Source organism: Trachurus japonicus, chromosome 10 (genome assembly GCF_045865225.1).
Source record: "Trachurus japonicus isolate A0001 chromosome 10, Traja_1.0".
NCBI classification, from domain to species: Eukaryota; Metazoa; Chordata; class Actinopteri; order Carangiformes; family Carangidae; genus Trachurus; species Trachurus japonicus.
The window spans coordinates 14,515,482-14,528,938 of record NC_140916.1 but is presented as its reverse complement, the minus strand read 5'-3'; the positions used below and the strand labels follow the sequence as shown (position 1 = coordinate 14,528,938).

Genomic DNA, 13,457 nt, shown 5'->3' with positions numbered 1-13,457 from the left:
ATACTCCAAGTGGCAAACATACAGTTTATTTTGAATTGGAGGTCTATGTGTGTACATTAATATGGAAATAATAAGGGTGTTTTTTTCTTCTTTCAGAAATCAATGTACATTCACAGACTTTGTATATTTAAACTCCTTCATATCAGGGCAAAAAGTATGTGTAGCCTATTTCCCTTGCCTTATCTGCTATTGTTCACATATGTACATATGGCGTTGGTCTGTAGCTAGAAGTTACAGTATGTCACTCCACCAGCTAAAATACAGCAGTTAAAATGCTATAGATTATATTTTATACTAGCCTATATCTCAACATAAATAACAGGCTTTTGGCAATGTAAGTGTATTTTGTTCATATATATGCAGGAGTTTTAGTCGTACTCGAGTAATAGTTTATTAACTTTATATGTTGCACATCATTTACACAAATAAGTGCTGAGATGGTAATGTGCTGGGATAACACCAGAAAGGGAAATAACACAAATAAAAAATTAAAAAAAAGAAATAGGATAGGAATTAAAAGAAAAAATAATAATAATGATAAGAAAAAAATAATAGTGCGCCAGACAAAATAATGAATGAAAAGAGAGTAGTGCAAAACATAATTCAGAACGTGTTGAGTGCAACCATAATAAGTCGGGCGCCATCTTGTGTCCGGAGCGGTCACAGCGCAGCAGTCGGTTAAAAAAAGAATGAAAAAAACACGCCAGTGCAAAAAGTACTTTTGTACAAAGTACTTCCGGTGAGGTCACCAACTAGCTTTTTATGAGCGATTCTCCCCGTGTGTACTTAGGTGTGTTTTACTATGATGTGAGGGAATATATATGTATATATTTTTAACGATAGCCAACATTTCTTTTTGTAAATATTTTTTCTTTAACGACCGCTTCAATTAACGGCTCCAACTGAAACGACTGCACAACGCGGTTTAGACAAGAGAGGCAAAAAAAGAGGAAGCAATAGCCAACCATCTTTCTTCTCCTGCCAGCAATAACAAGAAAGAGAGACCAGAGAGCTAGACTCAAGTAGAGCTGAATAGTTATAGCAATTCATTATCTGTTTTTTTTATATATATATAATACCAGATAAAGCTCCTCGTGTGAAACCTCTCCGCGTTTGACGTCGCTTCAAGCTCTCCGACACTGAGCTCCTCCTGCCCTCTCCGGCAAACCTGCAAGTTTCGGGATCAGAAGAAGACTGGGCTGTGAAAGAATTAGTATTCCCGTTTTTTCATGTTTCCAACAGGTTTATCTTCCCCTAACCCCCCACCACCGCCAACGCAGGAGGCTAGACCAGCGGCTACTGATGTCAAAAACGACAGCGGTAACATCACATCTCCGAAGAAGAGGAAAATAAACGGCTCAGAGAGGGAAGGCACTACTGACACGATCTCCCCCTCGCCTCCCAACAAGACCCTGCTGAATTCCTCCTCTTCGTCTTCCTCCTCCTCCTCCTCCTGTTCTCCCACTCCGCTTCACATTCAGAAGAAGTTGAGGTTTGAGGATTCAGTGGATTTCATTGGACTGGATGTGAAAATGGCTGAGGAGGCTGCTGCCGCTGCCGCTGCTGCTGCCGCCGCCGCCGCCGCCGCTGCTGCTGCTTCGTGCTCCAATAACAAAAGCAAAGCCGTGTTTCTGCCCGGTGGCGTGGGGCACCATGCAAACGGACTGACGAAAACCGCAGGGTCCGGCACCTTCTCCAACAGTAAACCCGGTGCTGCCAAGAAACTAGTCATCAAGAACTTCAAAGGTAGCAAGCAGCAGCAGATGATGATGCACTGTGGTGTGGTGTGGTGGATGATGTGATAACAAGCTCCAAAAAACAAAAAAACAATCAATGTCTACAAAATACAACTTAATTTCAACTGCTAACAAACCCTCAGGCTCTGTGAGGCTGTCCTTAATTTAGCACTGCATTGAAATATTCAGAAATAGAGACAATACAGGGTTTGTAATTGTCTTTACTGGACTCAAAGTTGCACTATGATTTCAGGAGTTTACTTGATTTAATGGGTTATGGTTCAATCTATTACTATGAACTGGAGCTGCAACTATCAGCTATTTTCATTACCAAATAATCAGATGAACACTTTCTGAATCAGTAGTTTTCTATCTTAACAGCCAGGAAAGAGTGGGGGGAAAAACACCTGATATAGTTTCCCTCCAACCAGAGTGACTGTCCAAAACTTATATGTATTCAGTTTACAGTTAAGTTCATGTTTGGGTTTGTTGCTTGATTTTCTGTATTGTCAGATATTTAGACTTGGAGTTGACACAAACTATTTCTCCAAATTATCATTGATGATCTAACACTGAAATAATAAAGTAACTAATGAGTTCCTAAAATTGAATCTGAAAAGATCACTGCAGTCTTCAGTTGTCCAGATTTATAATATCATAAATGAGCTCTTAGCAACCCCAAATCCAGGTGATGTTACATATGAATAACAGTTAAGTAGGCAAAATGGATAAAATGTTGTTATTTTAAAAATGCCATATTGATGGGGTCTTTTACACTCAGAAATAGTCAGCATATACAGCATGCCAGTGTTTCATTGATAAAAAAATTGTATTGTCTCATACACTTATATTATTGTTAATGCAAATGTCTCATATTTATGTCAACATCACCAAGCTCTACTTTAAATAGAAGCACACACACAGTTGTTTTAAAATAGCTCTGCTGACACTGGTGACACAGCACGATGGTCCAGAGAGGTCCACTTTCTGCAAGACGTTCAATGCCTGCAGAAGTTGACAGCGTTGTCAGGACATTGTGTGTTTTTGTTTTTGCAGAAAAGCCCAAGTTGCCTGAGAACTACACACAGGAGACCTGGCAGAAGCTGAAGGAGGCGGTGGAGGCCATACAGAACAGCACTTCAATCAAGTACAATCTAGAGGAGCTCTACCAGGTATGTTGACTTCTCAGAGGAAGCTCACATTGGATGACATGTTCTTTGCACCTTGCACTGATGTAGAAACACTCATTTTTGACCCTTTTTTTGTCCCCATCAGGCTGTTGAGAACCTGTGCTCCCATAAGATATCTGCCAAGCTTTACAAACAGTTGAGGGCCGTGTGTGAAGACCACATCAAGGCACAGATCGATCAATTCAGAGAATATCCTTTACAGTTTATCAACAGGTATTTGTTTTGGTTATCTATCTGTGCCAGATTCCTTGAATGAATTCCCATTTTTGCCTTAACGCTGTTCTCACGGACGCCCTGGACAGTGTGCTCTTCCTCAAGAAAATTGACAAGTGCTGGCAAGATCACTGCAGACAAATGGTATGTTGTATTACTTCAGTATCAACTGGTAGGGTGCTACATCCCTTGAGGGTCTGTCACTTTCCATGCAGTTTGTTTGTAATTTACATTTCACGTTTAAAGGAGTATTCCAACAGCATAGTTTCTTTTAGTTTGTTAAAGCAGAAGTAAGTGGTCCGGTCGTTTTCGCTAATGCTGCGTTCCAGGCAGGCTTTTGAAATCGTAAATTACAGCTTCAAGTCACAACTTACGACTTTGTAGCGTTCCAGGCAACCCACTCGTGTTTTTCCGACCTGTTTTACCGGTGAAAGTCACTATAACGGCCACTCGTAACTTCCGACCGGTGAACTCGTACCAGATCGAACTGGTACGACTTCACAGTCGGAAAAATACGAGTTTCCTTGAACACACCATAACAGTCCTCGTCGCTACGTCGCCACATTCACGGCGTCCCTTGGCTGCACACACAGCCCTGCATGCCGTTCTCTCTCCTCATTGGATAAAAACTGTAGGATAAGATAAATGTTTTCTCTTCGGCTCAGAGCAGAGCAGAGTGACTGACAGACCCGTGTTTCAGACCAAACACTCTATGTAAGTGATTGCTGTCGGAAGATATAACTATTTAAGACTTATATTAACACAAATATATCACTTACTTCTGCTTTAAAGTTGGGGAAAGACCTATGATGAAAGACTAATCAAGCTATTCTGACTTGTTGTTCCTTGGTTGACTCTGTAACATACACATATGAAGAATTTTAGCACTATTTGTTGAACTTTATACCCCAATCACATGAAGCCAAGGGCAGCTCCAGCTGTGTATTATAATTAATGTAGAATGTGACTTGGCACGCAAGAACTTGTCACACCCCAGACACAGAAAAATGTCAATGTCAGTGAGAAACTGACATTGTAGTAGCAACTCCACAACCCCATTTGTAACACAGGCTTTCTGTTCGGTAGTGCCGTACTCCCTTTGACATATAAATTGAACTTGAGGTGTGAAATTGATGGAATACCCCTTTAATCTGGTCAAAGAAGATGTTTCAATCAAAATGTCAACGGTGTTTCCTGCTCATTTTGGATGTTTTTCATTGTTTCACAGATCATGATTAGGAGTATATTTTTGTTTTTGGACCGCACCTATGTTTTACAAAATTCAATGCTGCCATCAATCTGGTGAGTGATCCGTTGCGTTAACGGCTGTACAGTGGTACGATGATGTTATCTGTTTAAAGTGGGTGTTGAACAACAAGCATCTCTGATCCGCAGGGATATGGGTCTGGAGCTGTTCAGGTTCTACATCATCAGTGATCTGAAGGTCCAGAGTAAAACCATCGATGGGATTCTGCTGCTCATAGAGAGGGAGCGAAATGGAGAGGCGATAGACCGCAGTCTGCTGAGGAGCCTGCTGAGCATGCTCTCTGACCTGCAGGTAACTTTCATTATTATCTTAACAATGATCCAGATATGAAGTGACAAATTTGTTAAAGCAGAAGTAAGTGATCCGGTCATTTTGGCTAACTTTCTTGTCAGCCGATGGAGTTAGCAGTCCCCGCCCTTGTCATGGATCTATTGGTCCTCGTCCCTACGTCACCACATTCACGCGCATCCCTTGGCTGCACACACAGAGAGGACCGCCCCTTTATGCCGTTCTCTCTCCTCATTGGATAAAGGTTGTAGGATACAAGGAAAGTTTTCTCCTCGGCTTACAGCAGAGCAGAGTGACTGACAGACGCGTGTTTCGGACCAAACACTCAGTGATTGCTGTCGGAAGATATAACTATTTAAGACTTATATTAACACAAACATTCCGCTTACTTCTGCTTTAACATTATTAAAAAAATCACATTGCTTGGATTTCAAAGAAAAGTGTTGTTTCGTCGGCTTCATTGTCAGTGATTATCAAATGCACCGGCTTGTGATGAGCCGTCAGTTTCATGTTGACAAATGGATTTAATAAAACCTGTTCTCTCCGTGCCTGACAGATTTATCAAGACTCCTTTGAGCAGCGCTTTTTGGAGGAAACTAATCGCCTGTACGCTGCAGAGGGACAGAGGCTGATGCAAGAGAGAGAGGTGATTTTATGTGCACATTTTGCATTTTGTTGGTGGAATTTCAAGGACTAGCTATTCGAATACAGACAATGTCATTCCTACATGGTTAGAGCTCATACGACTTGTCACACAAAAATCAGGATGGGAAGTCTTAACTTTATCATCTGTAATTATACACTGAGTATCGTTGGATTGGTTGGACAAAACAAGCCAAACTCGTCTTGTGTGTGGTTTGGGCCTGAGGCAATCATTATGGGAATTTTTCAACAAAACAATATTTGAATCATACACTACAATGTCATGGCTCATACATTTAGGCATCTAAAATGGGTTTGGCCTGAGTACCTCAGAGAATGATGGAAAGGAAGCATGTTGTGCTCATGTTGAAAAAATATGCAATCTAACCACACTGACATGAAACCACAAAAGAAAATCTTTCATAGCAGAGAAAAATAACCCAAATGTTTCCGTAGATGAGAATGCAGTACAGGCACAGTAAACATTGTGTTCTGAGTGAAGGCTTTTATGTCCATTTGAAAACCTTTTACCTGATAGAAAAAACAAAAAGTAACTATTGAAAACTAATGAAATTCATTCATTTTGCAACTGATGGTTCTGCTTATTCGCTGATGCATTAGAACTTTAATGAAGTTTAATGTTTTCCTCCAGGTGTAAAAACACAGAGCGTGTTACGGTATCCACACAATAAAATTAGGTGCAGCTTATTAAGTTTTAGCACTAATATGTAAAATTTACAACACTTGAACTCCTGAACCTGACTTTAGTGTGTCCAAGAAAATGAGGCAGACTGAGCCAGTGCTATCTTTTAGATCCCTCAAGACTGTAATAACAGAATTTATTTGATCATAGATGGGCAGTTCAGATAATATGTTACATTAATCACTCTTCTTCTTAGTTCTTGGATTCAAAGTGTGATGCTTTGTCTAGTTGTTATTGCAAAGCCTGCAGCCCCTCTGATCTTTATCATGTCCTTCGCATGCAGATGTCAGCTAATTCAGTACACCTAACTAAAAATAATGCAGTCTGATATAGTCCTATAGTAAATTGTCCTTCTTGAAGCATTTAATGTTCAGTTTATTCCACAACCACTTTGGAGAGCTGTTGCTTACATTCATCCATTTCTATTGATTTCCGCTTGTGTTACTGTATGTTAGCCTATATGCATTAGCTACATTTAGATGGACGCTATTGGGGAACATATGTTACTCAAGACATCTAATACATTTATTAAGTATATTCTCAGTGTAAACGTCACTGTTTTCCTCTTATTCGTAGGTCCCAGAATATCTCCATCATGTCAACAAGCGCTTGGAGGAGGAAGCCGACAGAGTCATCACATATCTAGACCAGAGTACACAGTGAGTGTTGGACTGTACTACTCCTGCTCGCAATTTCTCACTGACAGAGACACATTTCTAACCTGAGTATTTTTGCCCTCTTAGAAAACCACTCATTGCTACTGTGGAGAAGCAGCTGTTGGGTGAACATCTCAGTGCAACTCTACAGAAAGGTAAACAACACTGCTTTAGAAATGACTGCATGGCATTACAGCAGTAAATAAACGTCTAAGATGTATTTGACATGCAGCTTTCCTGTCTGTCTGAATATTGTTTCTGACCTCTGACTTCCTGTTATTGCAAACTTCCAGGTCTGACTCACCTGCTCGATGAGAACAGAATTCAGGATCTTTCTCTTCTCTATCAACTCTTCAGTCGAGTGCGAGGTGGTGTCCAGGTCCTCCTGCAACACTGGATAGAGTACATAAAGGTATGACATCAACAGTGATCAAATACTGAACACAATGGAGGGTGAAGGTGCTGAACAATAACTGACTGATAACCGTTTTTTTTTCTTTCCCAAATCAACATCTAGGCTTTTGGAAGCACAATCGTAATCAATCCAGAAAAAGACAAAACCATGGTGCAGGAGTTGCTGGACTTTAAAGACAAGGTGGATCACATCATAGACATCTGCTTCATGAAGAACGAGAAGTTTGTCAACGCCATGAAAGAGGCTTTTGAAACATTCATTAACAAACGGCCAAATAAACCTGCAGAGCTCATTGGTTAGTAGCTGGGCATCTTCCCCCTTTTCTAAAATGATCACATAATAATCTTCAAGAAATAAACATGCTCTACCAATCTGCTTCTGTTTTACAGCAAAACATGTGGATTCAAAACTAAGGGCAGGAAACAAAGAGGCAACAGATGAAGAACTGGAGAAGATGTTGGATAAGATCATGATTATCTTTAGATTCATCTATGGTAACATTTTCATCTACGTTTGTTTCAGTTGAGTCGTTCTCCCTCTCTGTGAACGGTCCTAATAATGTAATGTAATCATAATGTCCTGTCTTTGAAGGTAAAGATGTTTTTGAGGCCTTCTACAAAAAGGATCTGGCCAAGAGGTTGTTGGTTGGAAAGAGCGCCTCTGTAGACGCGGAAAAATCGATGTTGTCAAAGCTGAAACATGGTCAGTTTTTCATTAATGTGACATGAATCGGAAAATGGGAATCTTTGAGTCTGAGCCTCGATTGACTGGTGAATTTCTGGTGTTTCGTCAGAATGTGGAGCAGCGTTCACAAGTAAACTGGAGGGGATGTTCAAGGACATGGAGCTTTCTAAAGACATCATGGTGCAGTTCAAACAGGTAAGAACAACTCCAGCGAGTTAAACCTTTAAGAAAATGCACATGACATCAGTTTCAGACTTGACTGAAGCAGAGTTGGCACATGAATATCATTTACGTCTCATTTGTCTCCCTGCAGTATATGCAGTGCCAAAACATTCCTGGCAACATTGAGCTGACTGTTAACATCCTCACTATGGGTTACTGGCCAACCTACGTCCCAATGGAGGTGCACCTGCCTCCTGAGGTTAGTGCTGAGCAAATATTGAATTTTTTTTTTTTTTTACAACATGTCGTTTTTATACCGCATCATGCAATAAATGTGCTGTGGTGGTGCTTCGTAACACCTCTATTATCTTTGTCCAGATGGTGCGACTGCAGGAGATCTTCAAGACCTTCTACCTGGGCAAACACAGCGGCAGGAAGTTGCAGTGGCAATCAACACTAGGTCATTGTGTCTTAAAAGCTGAATTTAAGGAGGTAGACAACGACTTTCTAAGAATACTCTGTCGTGTTTTGTTCCCTAAGTGAATACAGATAAATGTTAATTGTTCTCTTTGATTTTACTCACTAAAGGGCAAAAAGGAGCTGCAGGTGTCACTTTTCCAAACACTTGTGCTACTGATGTTTAATGAAGGAGAGGAGTTCACTCTGGAGGAGATCAAACTGGCAACGGGAATAGGTTTGTATCATCATGTCAGTTTGGCTCAAACAGCAGAAATAAGTGCTGTGATGTAGTCTCCATTCAGCACCGCTGATATAAAACACCACTTGTTTCTGTTGTTTAACAGAGGACAGTGAACTGCGTCGGACGCTGCAGTCACTCGCATGTGGGAAAGCACGAGTCCTTACCAAAGTCCCAAAAAGCAAAGATGTAGAGGATGGGGACAAGTTTTCCTGCAACGACGACTTCAAACACAAGCTCTTCAGGATCAAAATTAACCAGATCCAGATGAAAGAAACGGTACTGCTGTTGACAGACACTTGTTTCCACATTTTCAATATTGTAAAAGATACTGGGAAATGATTTTACTTGCATTTTTTAACCTCAGGTGGAGGAACAAGCCAGCACCACAGAACGAGTCTTTCAGGATCGTCAGTACCAGATCGATGCAGCCATTGTGCGGATCATGAAGATGAGGAAGACTCTGAGCCATAATCTCTTGATGTCCGAGGTGTACAACCAGCTCAAGTTCCCCGTCAAGGTAATAACACTGGATTTATAATACAAACAAAATGAAGTGATCCCATTGTGTTTGCACATATACCATACATAAAAATACACAAGCCCTTTTTATTAGGATCCCTTTTCAGGTTTTCTAAACAGTTTTGACCACAGACTTATGATACTTACATTTTCAGTGGTCTGTGCTGGACAAGCTATGAATTGAGGACAGTTTCTAAATCTGTTGAGACGTACAGTATCTTTGAAATTTGCTATTACCTGTCCAGCCGATAAATGCATTATTGTTTATAAAGGATATACAGGTGCATCTCAATAAATTAGAATATCATAAAAAGTTTATTTATGTCAGTAATTAAATTCAAAATGTGAAACTAATACATTGCATAGATCCATTACACACAGAACCCTAAAAAAAAAGCATTTTTAATATGGAAATGTTGGCCTTCTGAAAATATGTCCATTTATATGCACTCAATATCTGGTTAGGGATATTTGACTTGAACTACTAGAAATTGACTTTTACATGATATTCTAGTTTGAGATGCACAGTATAAATATAGTTTTTAAATAAATGAAAGTAACCTGAAATTTATTTAACCTGACAGTCCTGTTGGAGTCAGATTAAGAGTTATTTTAAGGCTTTTTCTTTTCTTTTCTTTTTTTGCAAGAATGAGTAACTTGTTTTCCTGGAAAGTGCCTTGGCTAACACCAATTCATTTTTCTATCAGTGAGTTGACATGGACTTGAGTATCCCGGTTATGAGACATATCCCATTTATGATCATATTCAGGATACCACGCTGACATGCACACAGAGAAACCTGGGGCTGTGTTATGAAGCTTCTTAGAATTACTCCCAAAAACACTGCTAGACAGGGTTGTTTTTGAGGCAAATGCAGAGACTGCTTGCCAAAAAACTGCCCTCGACAGGAACGCGCATCAGTGGTTTCGCATGAATTTACCTTGAAAACAACTCTGTCTCGAAACGTTCCGTTATTATCTCATGGCGTGGTGAATGTGCAGCTCACAACTTGTCCACGAGAGCGTTTTGGAGTTGTTGGATTGTGTATTTGATGAGTTTGATGAGTTTGATTAGGGAAACCAAGAAATCCCATAGGCCTCTGTGCCCCCGTTCTAAAAATAGCTCACACTGACAATTAAAGGTACTACTATGACTATAGAGATTTGTTTGTTTAGATTTGTTTATTATATAGATCCCCATTAGCTGCAGCAAAGCCACAGCTATTCTTCCTGGGGTCCAACAGTATCAAATATACAGTTGAAAACACAAAACATAAACATTATAAAAATTAAAAACAAAAAAACAAGTGAGCGATATGCTTCACCTAACAAAACAAAAACAGAATAAGTGTTTACATTTCTTAACTGTGCTTCATTCCTTCTTCGTTATATTAATTGTTCACATACTAATCCTATTACCCACATTTCTACATATCATATCAGGGTTTCCCGCAGCGCTTTCCTGTTAAGGCGGCCGCGTTAACAACAAAGAGCTGCCGCCTAAACTAACATCTTAAAAAAAAAAAAAAATGTAGCGATATTCGCCGCCGCCGCGCGCCCCCCCCCCCCGTCGGACGGTGGCCGCATCCACACACACACACACCACAGAGAAGCGCGCACGCATAACAGCAGCGCGTGTTGAAAGCGAAACTTTAATACGGCACGGCGCGTCCCCCCCGTCGATCGATCCGCCCCCCCCCCCCCCCGTCAACAGATCTCCGCGCTACCCCCCCCCCCCGTCGACAGGTCAGACACCACCTTAACTAACAAATTTTCTGGGGGAAACACTGCATATATGTATATTGTACATCATTACACATCACACATCATACTTGTATATACATTCATTCTACAGAATATACATTATAATAACACATATCATATATCCATCGAAATATACTCCATATATAAATATACCATGTTGTCTTACTTTGATAAATGCTGTTTTATTAATATTTTGAATTTCTTTGTGTTTGTGGTGAGTTTGATATTTTTCGGCAGTGAATTCCATTCTTTCATACCTCTATACAAAACCGTACGCTTGATGGCGTTAGATCTTGCTTTAGGTAATGTAAAGTTTCCTACAGCTGCATGTCTGGTGATATATTTATGACTCTCTGCACTAAAAACTAGGTTTTTAAACAAGATAACAGGTGTTTTTAGGACAGATATATTTCAAATAACAACAAACAGTGAGTACAATAGTCTGTCTTTGACCAGTAACCAGTTAAGCTTCTTGTGCATAGAAATTATACTTGTCCTGTAGTCACACTTCAGTATTGTGCGGGCAGCTCTATTCTGTATACATTGTAGTTTATTTAACATGTCTCCAGTGGCATTTGACCAAACTGCTGGGCAATAGTCGAGATGTGATTATGGCAATGGGCCAATTTGCCAAAATGTTGAACTATCCCTTTAATGAAACTCATTTATCATGTCCTGTAATCTGCTTGGAGGGCTATACCTGGTTTGGCTACAATAGGATCACTCATGTTAGAGCTCCCAGAGCTTCGGGTGAGTTGGGATTTTCATTAAAAACACTGTATTTGAAGACTACGAAGTGGACCTTGTGGACAAAACCACTGATGGCGTGATTGGTTTGCATTTAAGCATCACTTCATGGAATAGTTTTTATTGTTAAGTTTTAAAGGAAGACTAAATTCCACAAATTCTCAGCACCCAAGACTAAAATGGCGCTCTAAGACGCTTGATAAATACGGCCTTGGTTATTTTAGTCCATGTAAACACTCATTGTGATTACATGGACACTCAAGTATAAGAACAACCAAAGACGCTGACCTGTGCCCCGTGTGTTTATTTCTTCCTCTTCTCTTCCAGCCTGCTGACCTGAAGAAGAGGATAGAGTCTCTTATCGACAGGGACTATATGGAGCGTGACAAGGAGAACTCCAACCAGTATAACTATGTGGCTTAACGAAAGAAAAAAAGAAACGACAGAGAAAAGGAGATGCAGATGGTCTAGTCAGGCTGAAAGCTGCTCTTGAGTGATCGGTCTCTAAAATATTTTGCTCCAGTGGATGTTAACCATTATCATCTTCAACCTAGCGACCGACAAGTGAATGGATACTGCTCCACAGGATTTTTTGTCAGGGGTCTTGTGATCCTGTGGACTGCATGCCCATTGAAAAGAGAATATTGTCCATATTTCTCAATGCCTCTGAGAGAGTTGGGCGACTGTGGACAGACAAAGAAGACACAGATGTTGTTCCGTTTGCTCTTTCTTTTTTTTTTTAATGGAGAGGAAAAATATTTATTTTCAAACCTAGATTCTTCTTTGTCCATAGTTTGAATCAATATGCTCTTTGTTATCAAGTCACTTTTTTTTCTCTCTTTTTGTTCACTCAGTATCCCAAGCAAATGCTGACTCACCTAACAATGCTCTAAATGTACCACACTTTGGAGGAAAGAAAGAAAAGGATCAAAAAAAAAAAAATCTGATGCTTGTTTCTTCAGCCAGTGTCAAATGTGGGACTATTGGACTAACATTCAGATTAGACAACTTTTTTTGCAATATTTGTGTCAAATGTGTGATCCTGCAGCAAAGTTTAAACTTTTTAAGGCCCTGTAGCCATTTGACAAAGCTGGTGATCATGAACACACAAAGCAGTCAAAGCAGAGTTTGTGCCAAAAAAAAAGGAGCACTTCTTTTGTTATAGGGTGTATTCAAGCTGCTAAACAGTTCAGTTGTTCAAGTATATACATTTTAGTTTCTCATTTGTTTTTCTTTGTATGTGTTTGTACATACTTCACAAAAGTGACATGAGCCCATCAGACAGTCAACCGCTTTCTTTTTTTTTTTTTTTTGGTTTTTGTAAACCCTTAGAAAAGTATACCAAAAGCACAACGCCATCAAGAGCCCATTTCCCCACCTTCACTGGTGTCACACCACATGCATACACTATATTTTTTTGTAAGTCTCCATGTGGGGCTTGCACGCCTTTGCCGGAAAGTGGAAGTGGATCCCCTCAAAACATGAGGAAAAATATGATTAATGATTAGACATGCCCTTGTTTGTATGAGTCTGTTAGATTTATTGCTTCAGATTAAAATAACTGTTTCAATCAGATTTTCTTTCATGATTGGTCATTGTTTTCTAAACATGTCTCTCTGTCTTGCCCATTATAGTAAGCATTTTTAACTGGAGCCATTAAACATTTACATTCTTGCAAGATTGAAACGACACACACAATATAATAATGATTAACTCTGCAAAAGATGAAAGAGAGGATTCAAGATACACTGTTAGTCCACACCTCTGGGTGG

General features: G+C 39.9%; 1 protein-coding gene across 1 annotated transcript; it reads left to right on the top strand.

The window, feature by feature from the left end:
* The first annotated feature begins 723 nt into the window (after nucleotides 1–723).
* Nucleotides 724–13,260, top strand: cul4b (cullin 4B). Its single transcript, XM_085789368.1, has 20 exons — nucleotides 724–1,746; nucleotides 2,793–2,908; nucleotides 3,012–3,115; nucleotides 3,214–3,283; nucleotides 4,368–4,441; nucleotides 4,535–4,697; nucleotides 5,251–5,340; nucleotides 6,616–6,698; nucleotides 6,783–6,850; nucleotides 6,989–7,107; nucleotides 7,213–7,405; nucleotides 7,500–7,604; nucleotides 7,702–7,812; nucleotides 7,904–7,989; nucleotides 8,108–8,215; nucleotides 8,335–8,448; nucleotides 8,545–8,650; nucleotides 8,760–8,932; nucleotides 9,021–9,173; nucleotides 12,013–13,260. Exons 1-20 carry the CDS (start codon nucleotides 1,230–1,232, stop codon nucleotides 12,106–12,108), a joined length of 2,649 nt encoding a protein of 882 aa, XP_085645494.1. The 5' UTR covers nucleotides 724–1,229; the 3' UTR covers nucleotides 12,109–13,260.
* Nucleotides 13,261–13,457: the final 197 nt, after the last annotated feature.